Source organism: Maylandia zebra, linkage group LG19 (genome assembly GCF_041146795.1).
Source record: "Maylandia zebra isolate NMK-2024a linkage group LG19, Mzebra_GT3a, whole genome shotgun sequence".
NCBI lineage: Eukaryota > Metazoa > Chordata > Actinopteri > Cichliformes > Cichlidae > Maylandia > Maylandia zebra.
The window spans coordinates 6,311,529-6,327,485 of NC_135185.1; the positions used below are offsets into that span (position 1 = coordinate 6,311,529).

The 15,957-nt window shown below is 42.2% G+C and overlaps 1 protein-coding gene and 1 long non-coding RNA gene across 4 annotated transcripts in view; one reads left to right on the forward strand and one right to left on the reverse strand.

Moving 5' to 3' along the window:
- LOC101484253 (transcription factor IIIB 90 kDa subunit) overlaps window positions 1–15,957 on the reverse strand; it is a 130,514-nt gene that overhangs the window by 57,162 nt on the left and 57,395 nt on the right. For all 3 annotated transcript variants that reach the window (XM_004554694.4, XM_004554693.4, XM_004554695.4), the window contains 3 exons: window positions 2,042–2,103; window positions 937–1,018; window positions 668–723 (listed from right to left, as the gene is read on the reverse strand). In XM_004554694.4, coding sequence (XP_004554751.1) covers window positions 668–723; window positions 937–1,018; window positions 2,042–2,103 — 200 coding nt within the window. The remainder of the gene's footprint in view (window positions 1–667; window positions 724–936; window positions 1,019–2,041; window positions 2,104–15,957) is intronic.
- LOC143414159 (uncharacterized) lies at window positions 6,211–7,309 on the forward strand. The gene is made up of 3 exons (XR_013094686.1): window positions 6,211–6,486; window positions 6,946–7,076; window positions 7,175–7,309. It is a non-coding gene; the product is annotated as an uncharacterized LOC143414159 (long non-coding RNA).

The window sequence follows — 15,957 nt, forward strand, 5'->3', positions numbered from 1 at the left end:
TGAACTCCAGCAGGTCCTCTTCACCTTCCCTACATGCCAAACTGCACTGAGTTGCTTCCATATGATTGGCTTATTAGATATTTGTACTGTCAGCTGAACAGGTATACCTAATAAAGTGACCTGTGAATATGTGTGACAGGGAATATGGGTGCTTTAATGATGTTTGTTAAACAGATCCTTCTGCAAAACGAGTCAGGCAAACTAATATCTGTGGTACTTTTCAGGTGTTTTTTTCTTCTTTCGGGTCTGAAACATTTTGTCAAAAGAACAATCTGAGACATTTCAGGCACAATGAGTCTAGCGCACAGACCGATAGCCGAAGCAGAAGAATGAGCGGCTTTTTGACAGGATTGTGTAGGGTGCAGATTTCAAGTAGATAAGCGGTCAAAGTTGAGGCAGCCGCTGGTTGGACAGCTGGGAGATATGAACAGATCATGCGGCATCAGATGTGACCGGTGCTTTTACGGCTGACAAATTGTGTTACGGCCCATTTGGCCATTTTCTGTCTGACTGATCAACTCTCACCCTGCCTGACCACAAAAAAAAAAAAAAAATAAATAATGCTGCCTGACCATTTACCGCCTCAGACAAACTTTCTGTCATCCTGGCGAGCTCAAACAAAAATGCCCGCCCTTATCTCACAGTTTTTCAGACCGTCTGCTGTTACCTTTCTCTCTTTGTAGATCCCGAGCGCCTTCTCCTTCGCTATCTTGGCTTCCTTCTCTGAAAGAAAATAAAAGAAACAGTCTGAGCATACAAACTTATAGATAGTGCACATAAATATGACACAACCTGAACGCTCAGGTTCATTTGGAGGTTTAGCTCTGTTTGGCTGATAGAGGACTAAAAGTAGGAGGTAGATTCTGGGACAAACCAACCAATGAGCATTAACTTCACCACTGAAACACTAAGATCGTGTTGCATACTCAAAGGTACCTTTCTGCTCTTTGAGGTAGGTGGAGTTTTCTGCCATCCAGAGTGCCGTCTTGATTTTGACTTCTTTGTCACTCAGCAGATACTGCAGAGGAGCACAGGGAGAGGCAGGAGTTCACTTTACAGGGAGTTTCCCAGTTTTTTAAGGTAAAACAGCCTGCTGCTAACCTCTGCGCTTAATCATCAGTTAACCAACCTGGTTTTTACATATTTTATCAGAAAGAAGAAAGCAACATACTGAACGTTAAAAAAAACACAGTTTGAGTCAAACTTCTCTTTAACGATGTGCTTCCATGTTCCCACATCCCAGCAAATAACCCTGTGAATCCAATGTTATCGTACACAACACATTAGAGCTTGCACTCTATTGACTGAGATAAACACATTACACAGCGAGGCTCACGCTTTTATTTATGTTTTTATTCATTTTGAGGCCTATTTTGTCTTCATTTTAGAAGGATTCCTATTTTCTATATAAAGAGGAAAGTTGCTGTTTGCAGGTCATTGACGTGTAGTCGAGTTTCCTACATGTGATTGAAATGTGCACGGCTGTTATAGACGTGATAAGCTTTGTAAAAATATAAATTGCAATAAGTTGCTTTTCTGGCCTCCAATCCAGCTTGTCTATTTTGCATTTAAGCAGCCAGTCAAAAACAAGCAGAGGCGGGACTTAGAAAGACAACAGCACTAACAAACAGGTTAATTCAACATTAGAGTCAGTTGTTTTTGCAACAAAAGAAGCCGTAGACGAGCACGCACAATTTGATTATGATTATTATTGATGAGTGAAGAGATAATCTGTCCAATGCAAAGATTTGTCTTGTATTTCTTGTCCCTGTAGCTGCCTTACAGTTTTAAGATTTTGTTTTTTAAAATTCTGAAAATGAACCATGTCCAAGTTTTTAGCTATTTTTTACCAAGCTAACATGCTACATGCTAACAGTTCTGCAATAGCAGAAAACATTTGATGAGATTTTAACTCTTCTACAGGAAAAGCTAACAGAATTTTCTACATTGAGAAAGATTTCAGGGCATTGAAGGCACATCGCATGTGTGAATCTGTAGTGTGTACGGCGTGACTGGAGCTGCATACGCAGCAGGTACGTACCAGCTCTATCTCACTGTCATTTATCCCACTCAAGTCGAGCTCCCCGCTGTCAGCAGCACCATCTGTCACAGAGACACACACCAGAATGGACACTCTTAGATTTGCTGTAACACACGTTTTTACTCCAGCCGTCCCATCCCAAAGGGCTGAAACAGGAAACGGCAGCTTGCAAAAACAAATAAATAAATAAATAAAATCTCTTCCTTGTGGAAGATCTGTGAAGCATCTTCTATCAGGAGGAAATCGCTAAATTAAAAAAAAGAAATAGAAAAATGCACTGTGACTTCTAATAAGACGCTAACAGGCTTAACTCACTTTAAGCCGATCTACCTTCACACGCATTCTTTTCAATTACGATACGCTTTCTAGATTTCAGCACGCTTTATTTTGAAACACTGGGATGCTGAAACAGCGATTTGCATTTTTCATAAGATGGCCGAGACACGCTCCCGCTCCTACCTGTGAAGGATGTGTCGATGAAGGAAAGCGGTATCTCAAATCTTCCGGTTGCACAAAGTCCAATTTTGGAAAAGAAATTTCAAAGAAAATCTGATTGGCTTTGATAAAAGGAAACAAAAGATGACTTTTTTCTTTCTTTGGAAGAAGCGGGAGCGTGTGCCGGCTTTGACAGGAGAAGGAAACCATCAATGGAAATTCAACAGCTTTCACTCCAAAAGATTCTCCACCTTGATTAGCTGTTTTGCAACAAAGTGCAGTGTTTCTCTGGCTGCCTGCAGACATCAGACAGGCAAAGACTGAAAGGCTCGATCTGAAGAAGCAGCAAGCAAAAGGTTTATGGGAGTCATTTAACTTCTGTCAGGCTTTCTGTGTTTGACATGTTCACAGGGGCCCTTCTTTCCTGAAGTTCAAACTCCCAGTCGGCGGCAACTTCAAAGAAGAGCCACCTGAGTCCACGGGCAGCTTCATTAAGGAGAGACAGGTGCACAGACAGGCAGGGAGCAGGCAGAGAAGAAGAAATACATTCATCCTCAGACAGTAAAGGGTGTGTTTGCTGCACCAGTGGAGAGGTTGGGGGGGGGGGCTAATTCTAGTCAGCTTTTTTTTTTAGTTCAGTTAGCAGATTGCAGCTTCCTTAAAAAAGAAACCGCTCCAGAGGAAGAGACAGGTCAGTCGCTATCTGTCGGGCCCAGCCCTCTAAGAACTTCCTCCCCATGAAGTGCGGGGCCGAGATAAGACAGAGACAAGCCCTGGGAGAGATCGGCAGCTCCGGGAGGCAGAGAGGCAGCGACACTGAGAGCTGATAACACCAGTCCAACCCCGCAGAGAGCAGGGGGGAGGGAGCAATTATTGAGTTATTATTCAGCCGCTGCTTTGATATATCGACACTTGCTAATTTTAATCAAACCCATAAAATTGTTCTTGGTGAGAGTGCAGGAGAATCTGTGGACCGCAGGTTGACAATTTGCCTCGGTATATCAGGAAGGTAAAGCTGAAATAAGAGACATCGGGCTCTTCGATTTCACTTTCCTGCCTATTCGTCTTTTTAATGAAGATGTGAAGGGTGCAGAGCCAACAGGCAGGGATGTCACGTGAAGTCGAGGACCAATATATAACTTTATTGCTTCCAACAAGGAGATGCACGTCTCCTCAGGTACGAGTAATCGGGACTCAGCCTGATGATAAATGCAGCATCTACAGCTAACTTCACAGTGAAGGACTACACACATACAGAGAAGACTCAAAGCACTGAGGAACTTTTAACATTCAGATTTCATCCAACTGAATATCTATTACACCCCCACTTTCATTATGGCACAAGAGTGAGCCTAAACATGTGACGTTTGAAAAAAACAAAGCTGTTTACACTGTGTCGATGGTGTTAAATAATCGGTTAAGTGAGGACCTGAGGTGAAATTCTAGGTATTAGAGGAAGTCTAATAATCTGGACATACAGAGAAAGAAAACTAATAGGAGCAGGTCACTAAAGCTTTTTTGGAAAGTACTATTTTGTTGTACGAGACCACAGAACATGCACCAGCTTCTCAGATATATAATTTAAGGTCTCCTCTCTCTGGCACAAAAAGCTATGACCTGTTGAGGTACAGATACAGAACGTCAGTGTCCTGTTGGGCAGGCTGGCATTTAGACATAAGCAGTAGTTTATGCAGGTTTAGCTTCCTGGAGCCGGGGTGCACCGTCCTGCAGGAGGTGGTGCCTGAATCTAAAAACCAAGTAATGTGCAATTAATAGATTATGAACAAGGTTTTACTACCCAAATATCACAACCCACTCTGTTCAGAGTAAGCTAACAATCTTTTTATTTGGATGATGCTGCTGACTTCAGAGAAACAACAAACAAAAACCTCTTTTAAGAAACCTTGAAGCATTATGAATTTGTTCCTGGTTTCAATCGTACAACCGACTAGCTGAACTTGTCATTCAGTGTTTATTTGTGAAAACAGATCAACACTTTTTCATACAAGATAAAAATCTGATAAAACCTGAAGAATCTCAAAATGACTGAAGGAAAAAACAAAACATGTGCTTTATGTTACTTCGAAGGTCTAATGATGAATTTAGAATAAGTAGTAGGATACCATAAACGCATGATGGTCAGGCTGGGCTAAATAAGCACTAAATCCAAGCCCCTTTAATGAGATTATCTCATTATTACACAGAAGACAAAATAATTTAAGCCATCTGGCCCTCATCAGTGGAAATTCAGTGGAAACTGCTGAAGGCCAGAAACATTTTGTGTCACTATGAATAAGAAGTGGTGGATTACATCACCTCATTAGAGAGTGTGTGTGTGTGTGGGGGGGGGGGAGGACGACTCGCAGCACATTCACAAAACTTCCAAATCCTAAAAGAAAACAGAAATCACCTCCCTGATGACCTTGTGCATGCAGAGAAACTACTTTTCTCTTCCTGTCCAGGCTGACAGAAGCCTGAGGTCTTTTGGCAGCAGCTCAGTAGCTCAGAGATGCAGCTCTGCCTGCACATCAGTGCTGAGGAGGAAAAAGAACCAAAAAAGAAAACACACACACACACACACACACACACACAATTTCCCAAACAAACCCTACTCTTGACAATGTGGTAATAAATTCTTTTAAATGGTAAAATGGTAAATGGCCTGTATTTGTATAGCGCTTTACTTAGTCCTTAAGGACCCCAAAGCGCTTTACACGTTCAGTCACCCACCCATTCACACACACATTCACACACTTTTAAGACAAAGGGGAAGCACTAATGGAGGGAAAAGCAGGGAAACAGGCAGTCATGGCTAAAATCATTCTGAGATCTGGACTTTCAGTGGCTTATATAATATTTTTATTATATAATATTTTTATATAATATTTTTTATTTGTATTTGTAACACACAGCTTACAGTGAATTGTGTCGGTATTTAAAGCAGAAAAAAAGTCAGCCCGTGAAACTAACCGCGCCTCTGAGTGCTGTTTGAGGATTGAGCTCAAACACTATTTTGACCGGTTTAGTGCTACGTAATGTCAGAGAGAACCCCACCCAGCTGCCCTTTCAACTTCTGTTTGCTAGAAGCAGCCAATCACATGAAGGTTGGCTTAAAGGGCGGGCCTTTATTTGATCAATGGATATAGACACTGTGACATCACCAGTTTTTGGATTCTGTAGCCTCATCTGGTCTTTAAGTGATTACGTTTCAAGCCCCGAAAAAAAGGCAGTGACCAGTGTCGGCCTCTCTCGGTTTTTATTACCGCTATTCATTTTAAAGCTCAGAAAAAAAGGTTAGCATTCATCCTCCAGGTTCACTGTGTTTATATTATGCTAACCATAGCTGTGTAGCTATCCACCACGTAGCACATCATTATATACCAGCTAGCCCACCTTCAGTAACCCTACAAACGTCACTGCCGTTTAGTTTTCATTTATGTTGGAAGTGATAGCAGAGCTGTACGTTTTAATTACATCACAAATCTCTCAGTCATTACATCATCTTTAGATTATATCATCTTTAGATGGAAACTAGCAAGCTAACTCCCTGCTAACTAAAATTTAAAAATTGTGTTTTCATGGATGCCTGGATGTTAAACTTAATTGTTACACCTGGTAGAGCAGCCACACTGATCATTTTAATGAAGATGAAAGAATTTAGACAGTTTTTAACTCTCAGGGATGCCGCAGTGTTTGTTTGACTTTGGCACCTGAAGCAAAGTTTGAACCTGGAACCGGCTAATGATGTCAGACTTAAAGACCGGGTACAGCCTCAGCATTTTAGCTGCAACACCCAGAGAGTTAAGTTCCAAGTTATCAGCTAAAATCAACAAGCTCGTTTAGCAAGTTGCATCCGTGAACTTGCACACATACAGAAACACAATCTGCTAATTAGTGCTAAGCTAAACGCTAACTAGACACACTGTAACGTAGAGTAGGCCCGAGAGCCATCGTTGAGAGGTCCAGACAACACCACGTGAGGATACAATCAGACCAGTGTCAACTCTGAGGTGAGTAAACTGAAGCAACTACCAGCTTCAGCAAAGGATACTGTTGATCGACATATGACATGATAAAGACACAAGAGGGTTAACTAGACATCTGGAACTTTTAAAGCCCCCTAGCAACCAACTACCATCTACAAGGCAAAGTCCTTTTATCTGGATGGATAGATGGATGGGCTTTAGTCATTCAGGTCCCAACAGTCATGCGACCTTGATAGGTGACTCCAGAACAAGAGCAGGAATGCCTCGTCTTGGCATTAAATTTCACTTCAGTATTCACTGTGCATGAACACGAGGGATGGCTCATCCCTCCATAAACAATGTGATTTAACTGGCTCCAGCCCACATATGATATATTTTACTCGCTAAGCTCCTTTATCTGGCATCACAGTAAGGACACTTATTTGCTCACAGCTGCAGGTTCGACAGCTGTCTGAGAAGATGCCAAATTCAATTTCTTTTCAGGCATACGGCTGGCCTGAAGAAAAATCAAGGAGAAAGCAAAAATCACTCACAGGAAGGTGGTGTTCAACCAGCCTAATCCACCGCAAGCTGTTAACCCTATCACCCTGTTCTCTCGTGGCCCTCACAGCCAGGTAACCTGACCCAACGTATACTCCTCAACCCCTCTCTTACTGCTTCAGAATTACCCCCTAATACTATCCCCTTCTTGGCCGTCTCCCACATATCACAGTGTCCCGGGTGGCAGCAGGCCTGTCTGATGTGGTCAGGAGAAAAAGATGCTTCACCGCAGAGGACCTCTAATACGAAAGACGAGAGAATAAAAGAACACAAAGAAACTGAGAAAATGTGCCCCGCAGGAGCGAACGCTAACAGGTGAAGTAGACAGCCTTTTGAAGATGGTGAAGGAGGCAGAGAACAAGAGATTTAAAGGGGGGTGGGGGGGGCTGGTGAGTGAGCCAAGCAGAAAAAGTAAGACATAATGCGGCCGCTGAGGATCCTTATTTTTCTTAGTGTCCACAAATCCCAGAAAAAGACCAGAACCAACAACGTGTTTAGGCTGTCTCTCAATGCTTCCTGCCTCCCTGTGCTCCCACCTCCAAAACCGCTGGATCCCACTGAAGACATAAAGCTTTAAAAACACCTCGCACATATAGAGTTTCATTTGTAAACATGCTTTACAATTTCCTGAACAAGTTAGCCCCTGTAGTTTTAGGCTAAAATAGGAGGCAATGTGCATTTACTGGGGCACATCTGAAGTAAATGCACCGGTTAGTAAAAACCAGCTTTTATTAATTACAGCCACTGAAATCCCACAAACGTTAAACTGAGGATTGGTTTTCAGCGTTTAACTCAATTTATAATCAATTAAAACTCGATGACTCAGTTCTGTAGCTGTGGCCACTAAAACTCGTGGCCTTCCTCCAGCTCCACACTGAGTAGAAATGTTACCTGTACATGCTAATTTGAGAGTTCCCACTGTGCGGGTGTCTTCAGGCAGGAATAATGCAGTCCCAGCCTGGTACTGAGCAGAGTTAAGCTAGATTTATGCCTGAACTGCGTGTCAGATAGCTTTGGAAACTCCCTTCCTCCACAGCTTTTAGATGTTGGATATGGCGTATCAGTGTCGCTCCTTTTATCTGCAACTTTCTGAAAGAGATGATCCCACATCCAACGCTCTGCTACTTTTCCTCCAGAGCTCTCGTTTCTTTGTTGCTCAGCCATTCGTAGCACAAATACAACCCAAACAACCCTTTGAGTTTGACCCCAGAACCAGATGAGGGAAAAAAAGTGTGTGCATGCATCTTTCAACAATATTGTATATCCCTCCTCCTCCTCTGCACTTCTTCATGACTTTTACCAAACACATTTGATTTCTGACCGGGCTGATCAGCATGTTTAAAGGAAAATTACCTCAGTCTGCTCTGTCCATGCCTCAGCTTATCTTCGGAAAGCACATTAACATTCAAATATTTATTTTAGCTTGTCCTCCTGTTACTTACTGAACCTATAATCTGGCACAAGTGACATTTGTCATCCCAAGCGATCAAAGCAATAATCAGGCCAGGCTCAAAAAGACAAATGCTGCGCTTTGGTCTTTGCAATTTTTTGCAATAGGGGGAGGGGTGGTGAAAAGTTTGAGATGTATTCCAAACAGGAAACCGATTAGATTGCAGCCCTACCCTTCAACACCGCGACTCGTTCGTGATTTTAACGGGTTTTTTGGCCAATGATGAAATTACATTGTGCAGAAGTGAAAAACAAAAACAGTGGCTAACTTGAGGAATCTTTCAAATGATCAGATGTTTAACTTTTAGTTTTCCACTGTTAGAGCCAAAGGATTCCCAAAAAGTTGGGATGTTCTGTAAAAATCAAATAAAAAACAGAAAACAGTGATCTCCAAATCTGTTGTTTATAAGACATTTTCTCATTGTCGTGCTGGCTGAAAATTAAACGCAGCTTTATAACGCTTTAAATCAGGCTTGGCCAACTCCAGGCCTTAAGGGCCGGTGTCCTGGAGGTTTTAGATCTCAACCTGGGTCTACACACCTGAATCACATGATTAGTTCATTACCAGGCCTCTGGAGAACTTCAGGACACATTGAGGAAGTCATTTAGCCATTTAAATAGCCGTCCTGGATCAAGACCACATCTAAAACCTGCAGAACACCAGCCCTCGAGGCCTGGAGTTGGACACCCCTGCTTCAAACCCACGTCTTTTTCCTTCTGATGACCAGCAGGGGGCAGCAACTTTGGTCTTGCGGTATATAAATTCTACTGCAAAGTACTTTGTTTCCCTTAATTCATGACCTCAGTAAGCACTTTCCTGATGTGCTCACAGTCACACTCTTAAACTTCAACTCCTACATCGAACAGCACGTTTACTTTGTACATTATGATCTCATCGGTGTCTAGAAAAACAATAAAGAGGGTCTGCTTTTGGGTGGGGCCTACTTGTGGTTGAGAAATCAAACATTCCCCGTATTTGTGACGTCTCGTTTCAGAAAGCTAAGGTGGCAAGACCCACAAAGTCAGCGCAAGTCCTCACAAACCACTTTGTCCACATTGTCTACAAAAGACAGCAATCAGTCTGTGCTTCTGTCTCCGGTTTGGCAGCATGTGGTCGAAAGTACATTTCTCTACAAGTAGAATAAAGCATATCTAACTGACAGGTGAAGGAGTTATCGGCCCCCGTGGGGTAGAAAAATAAGTCAAATCTGGCTTTGGATAAGCATACTTGTTAGTAGGAACATCTAAATGTTGGTGTTGATTTCTGTATAGTGAGTCCAAATCATGACTCACGCACAACCATATAGTTCATTTTTCTTAAGAAAGTCAAACTATACTGATCCTAATGGAAATTTTGACAGCAGGACATTTTGGTTGATAACATTTGTTGACATTAAGAGAAACGGAAAACCCCCAGCCTTACTCTCACAAAGACATGATAAACAGCAGATGGAAAGGCCAAAGAGAGCAAGAGACACTGAAGTCGTAACAAGGGGAGAAAAATGAGAAAAGCAGGGAGATAAAGACAAAAAGAGGCAGAGCAGGGGAGATTAAGAGAGAAAGAATGAGCTAGGTAGGACACAGAGACAAACAGACTGATGGAGAAAAGGCAGCAGGAGGGAGGACGAGGAGGAATGAGAGGACAGCAGCTGGGAGACCAGGCAGAGAGAAAAGACTGAAGACAGTAAAATATGAGTTAAGACGGAAAGAAAAGTTAGGATAGAGAGACAGAGAAAAGGGAGGCTTAAGAGGAGTTCAGTGATCTTTCTCTAATCCTGAGCTGTATTTCATTTAGGCCTGATCTGACAGAAATGACACAGACAGAGAAGACGAAGGGAGAGTGGGGATAAAAATGGAGGGAAAAAAAGCCACGCTGGCTGAATTAAAAGGAAGCACCAGTCTGCTGACTCCTCCACACCTCATGTCCTCTCCCCCTCCCCCCTCTACCTCCTTCCCCTTCTGGAAAAAAAAAAAAAAAAAAGACAAAAAAACAAAAAACAAAGACTGAGTGTGTGTGATCTAAGGGATGAATGGGGCTGTGTAGCCTTGGTGCTGCAGGATCACCCATCATCCACACTTCAAACGCAGCCCACATTATCCAGACTCTCAGCTCTTGATGTCAGCAACAATCCTGATCCACTCCTACATACCCAAACCCTTCGACCTGCGCCCAGCTCGGCCACGGGGGCCGCAGGGAGGAGACACGTGAAGGGAGATGTTTTCATTTGTCAGGTTTTCTGCTTTGAGATTAGACGGTGGCTGTTAGAGGTGAAGTGAATGAAACTGCTGCACAAAGAACGCAACCAAGCGATACTTCTACGCACTGGCTCTGGTGTGCACTGAAAAACCAGCTTAAATAATTACTCAAGCAGGAACGATCTGCTCTAAGGAGAAACTTTAGCTAGTAATCTTCTGTCCTTGTTGATTAAGACAGTACACCTTACTGCCCACTGGGGGCAGTACAGCTTTTGACAGCCCATTTGTGGCATCTAGCCAAGTTTTTAAGCATCCACCTTGACCCAGTACAACCAGCGGTCTTATTATCTGCGGTTTACATTCAGCAACCAGGTTTCTCTCGGAAACAGCGTTTCTATTCAGCAGACAGGTACCATGTTTGCACGGAGTGATGATTGCATTTAGAAACAAAGTATGACTATGACAAAGTGAGGAGGACTGCAATGATAACGTATGATAAAATCCAACAGCACAGCTGCAAACTACTGATCCCAGTCGGCGCTGGGCATGTTTTCAGCACATCCAATAGAATTGTGAGTGTAGCAGCTGAGAGGGATTTCTGGATTCAACGCTCGGATGCTTTTAGTTTAAAGAATTATTAGTTTAATAGTCCAAGCTAACAGAACTGTACGGCCAGTCATAAAAGTCTACAGCTCTTGAGATTCTGCAAATGAAACACAGGAACGAATGTCTGACAAACTATTGTTTGGATCACAGGCCACAGCAACCGGTCTGACGCAGTAATGCTGTTGTGACGATGCAGTCTTCTTCCCTGCATGTAGCATAAATCATTTGTGTGAATGCGCTTTGATTGCTAGCTGCAGTGCAGAGATGCAATTACAGAGCTTGAAATACACATTTAATAAAATGAGGAATATGATAACAGACGGGGTTTAATGTGATCGAAGTAAAGAAAAGTGCAGAGAGCAAAGCAGATTATTGATTTTTTTGAATATTCTCTTTGCAAAGAGGGCTACTTCATATGTTGCCAGTCATATTATTTATATAGAACGTCACAGATAAAAATTGCCTTTGTTTGAATTTTTTTTCTGCAAGCTGGACACTACTGCATATTTACTCTTTGCTTCTACTCATGTTAAAGCATGCCTGGACCAGACTGTTGGCTAAATGCCTCGTATGTAAAAAAAAAAGGCAGCTCTGGTGTAAAAGTCCTTCTCTGCAGTGCTATGAGGTAATAAGGCTCGATGCCAGTGCTGCCCTGAAGAAATAACCAGCCGGCCGAGGCAATAAATAGAGTGAGAGATTCTCGCTGACACGGGTGGGCTGGGCAAGCCCATTAAAACGTGACCTCCACTGACCTTGGAGGAGCTGAGGCTGAGCATACGCCCACTCAACCACCTGCTTCTTCTCCTCCTCCCCCAGACACAAAAATGGGTGTGAGTGAGTGAGTGAGGGGGGGGGGGAATACCCCAGAAAGCAAAATGAAGCCAACTTGTTTATATTTGAAAAGTTTCCTCATAAATGTGGACTTTAAATTATATTTTGTTTCATTTCATCATTTTGCACAAACTCCATTAAAATCCCAAAACTATAATTAACAAAACCATAACTGATCATAATTAATAATAATGTAAAAATGAATGAGTGCACACTGCAATGTCTTTTTATTCTGTGGCACAAATTTCCCAAATACTCACTCTGGTGGCCATATGGGTCTTAATCTGCTGCTAAAAATAGTCCCTAACGAAGGTTTGATGCCTCTGGTTTGAGCGTGCATGTAGAAAAACTATAGAGTCTGACTTTTTAAAGAAATGTGTGTGCAAGAGAGCAATGTCTGAATGAACTGCTGGTCTCAGTGCTGCAGGCTCGAAAGCTTTTTTGTTGCTTTCATGACTTTTTTTGGCAGCAACAAAAAAAACATATGATATAATAAAGTCTCTGGCGATCAAGGTATGATGGATTTATTTTTCTAATATTTATTTAAGTTTATTTATTCATTTGTTTGTTTAAATGGCCCTTTTTTATTTCAACTATAACACAAACCAGATCTGCTCCAGATCCCAATTATGTGATGTAACTTTGCAATAAATGCCACTCAAGACTCCACAGACCTTTAGCCACATGCACTAACCCTCTGAGCTCTGTCAGCTGCTGCGCTTCCATCCAAATGAGCAAGTGATCAAGTGACATTCTACAAAGTCTGTCAAATAAAAATGCTAATTTTCCTTTTTATCGGCTACTGTTATGGAGATGTACTCAGCAGGACGTGACGAAATGAGATGATTAAACGGGTATCAGCAAATGCGCTTGCTGCCTCACACCTGCATTAAAAGATATTTAAAGAACGACTTTGTCATCGCTGTTCAAACACTAGCATTTGAATTTGGCAGAGTGACATTCAAATAATGTCTCTGCTGGATTCCTCAGGCCACACTGCTATTGGTCCTCATCCACAGGGGCACAAGCTGGACAAAGCTGCTCTTTTTCTAAGTCAAAACTTGATCTGGTTTTGAAAAGGAGACAGCAAAATAGGTTTCGAGGGCTTCGCTCTCAGACTGTGGGCTCCGAGAGTTTCTGAAAGTGGAGTGGGAGGAAGCTATCAGGCCCCTCTCCTGTGGAAGCAGGCTTCAATTTGGATTCAGGAGACAGACGCCCTCTCTAGTTTAGGATTAGGCTTTGAACTTTCCTTTTTGATAAGGCTTATACTTCGAGCTGGATGGTGTAACCATGGATCCTCCCTTAGTGTATCACAGGAGGTCCTGCAGGAGTCTGAGCCGCTTGCAGTAAAACTGAGTGTGTTCTCCTTTCTCTCCCCCAGAATCCACAAACAAGCACAAGAAAAACACTTTTTATAACTCAAAGAATGCAAAAAGGAGTAAAAATCATCTCATTTCAGACAGATGATGAAAAATTTATGCAGGCTCGCTCTCTTTTTTTCCTTTCATAAGAGTTGGATCCAATGCCTGGACTGGACAACAAAGCGCCTGTCACGATTTGAAGCATTCGACCAAACAACAAATGATCTGCTAAGGACTGCATGTAATAAATGCTGTAGCGTGTGTGCTCCCCTTCTCCAGCACAGAACATTATCTTTATTGATACTGGTGCCAGTAAAGATTTATTCAAACCAAAACAGTCATCTAGTAGAAATCTCCTAAACAGTAGCAAGCAAACAGGCCTAAACACCGGACCAGCCGACACTGCGTCACTTTTGTTTCCACTGTTATGAACAATCTCAAACGGTCCGTGATGTTTAGCGTCCGCCTCCCTCTGCCTACACCGTGCTCTCTCATAAACACAACAGATGTTCGCATTGAAAGCGACGGGCCCTTTCAACAGTGCGCGCGCCATGTTTTCCATATTTTGAATAAATATCTTTGATCAAAGAGATGTTCTGTCAATTTTGTCCCCGCTTCGATATTTTCCAAAACAGTCTGCAATTTTACATCACAAGAGCAGGATGAATAAATCATCCACACTGAGTGAATCCACACTGTCAGAATATCCCCACATGAACTGCGCGACTCTTTGATGGATGAGGAGGAGCGCGCTCGTGGCCGGCCGCGGCTGTCTCAGCAGCACAGCTGAGGAGAAAAAGAAAGAAGTAAAATATTGGAGAATGTATGTTAGAAACTGAGCGATGCTTCGTGTGCGTATTGGTTTGGATGAGTATCAAACATCCTAAATGTCAGATTACAGCCACTGGAATGTTTAGCCAAGTGTTGCTGTTGCCACACCGATGAATCAGCCTTCTGTGTTTTACATGTACCCAAACCGTCTGCTCATCTGGTGGGAAACATTTATAAACTTTCTATGGATGTAATCAGAGACCGAGACACCAAATCAAAGGTGGGGCTGGTGGGGAATCCCTGCTCGGATCCCTTTCTGCTTTTGTGCGTCGTCAGTCTGAGATGTTCAAAGAACTTTAACTTCTGACATGCAGTTCTTGTTTTCATGTTCTGTGAGGAAAAATTTCAATCGCATCCCCGATTCAGAACAACAATGAAAACTCTTACGGCTGAAACACGTTGGGATTTGTTATCAGGAACTCCTGTTTTCTTAGAGATGATGCCCTTTTTTCTGCACATCTGTGAACGCTCCAAACTCACACCCACAGTCAGCTTAACCTGTTTATTATGAACACAAAGATCTTCGGGTTGACTTTTCTTGCTTCTGTATTACAGGTTTGTGTGCTTACTGTTAACAGAACACATCCAACTGCAGTGATGTTTAAAAATAAACAGCAGGACTGCAGGTGGTGTTAATGAGGCTGTAGTTTGGGTTGAAGATATGGAACCAAGCAGCTAGAAATGCTTTGGCTTTGCTCCAATTTAAGGCTCATATGTGAAGCTTCATGAGGACATCACTGCATCTAAAAGAGATTATGTGAAAACAACTGAGAGAAAACAAGAAGACACACTGTTTTAGCACTTAGCACCTATACCAACCCTAAAAAATGTAATTGAAGAGGAATTAAAGGTAGAAACTTTAATTCTGACAGCCTTCAATTCCATACTCCCATCTGTTGAGGACGATCATGTTACATTTTCCAAAAAACCTGTGAAGAACGGACATTTGTGAACGCAGAGCTGCAGAAACAGCAACCTCCGAGCTGCTGGCCTGCTCCTCTAAGAAACAATCCTTCCATCTGCTGCCTCCAGCAAGGGGGAAACACCTCATCTGCACCTCGTCTTGATAACATTAGAACATTACCTTTGATTTAGACACCAGAGCCGCCGCTCCGCTCTTTCCACTTTGACTCAAGACTTTGCCAGAAATGCAATTTGAATTGACCCAAGACTGAGGAAGTCTGTTGTTTTTGAGAAATTATATCAAAGTAAATCATATTTATTGTAAAAGTGACCTGGAAGGCAAGTCCCAGGGTTTGGTCTTTTGCAATGACTGTTTAGTTGGTTTAGTTATTCAATGAAAAGTTAAATTCCACAGTCTCATAAGAGTAATTCTTAGTTGGATTTGAAGGTGATGGTGTTAATTAATCAAGGCCTCAGACTAAAGTAGCACCTAAAATGTTATTTAATGAATGTCAGTGCCACAAGAACCTGATGAATAACAGTAAAACTCAGTTGTTTTGCTTGGTGTTTTTCCCCTGGTGTTGTTATTCTCTGTTATTGTGTCTATGGCGTATACTCTCATTTTTTTTATTAAAGTCAGCATCTGTTTTGTACAAGAGACAAAGATTTTGTGTAAGATGATCTGTATGCCCATCACTACATCAAAACCTCTTCCCTAAAACGTTGAAATACTCACATATTTAAAGCATTATCTTCAAACTGCATTTCAAATCATGGA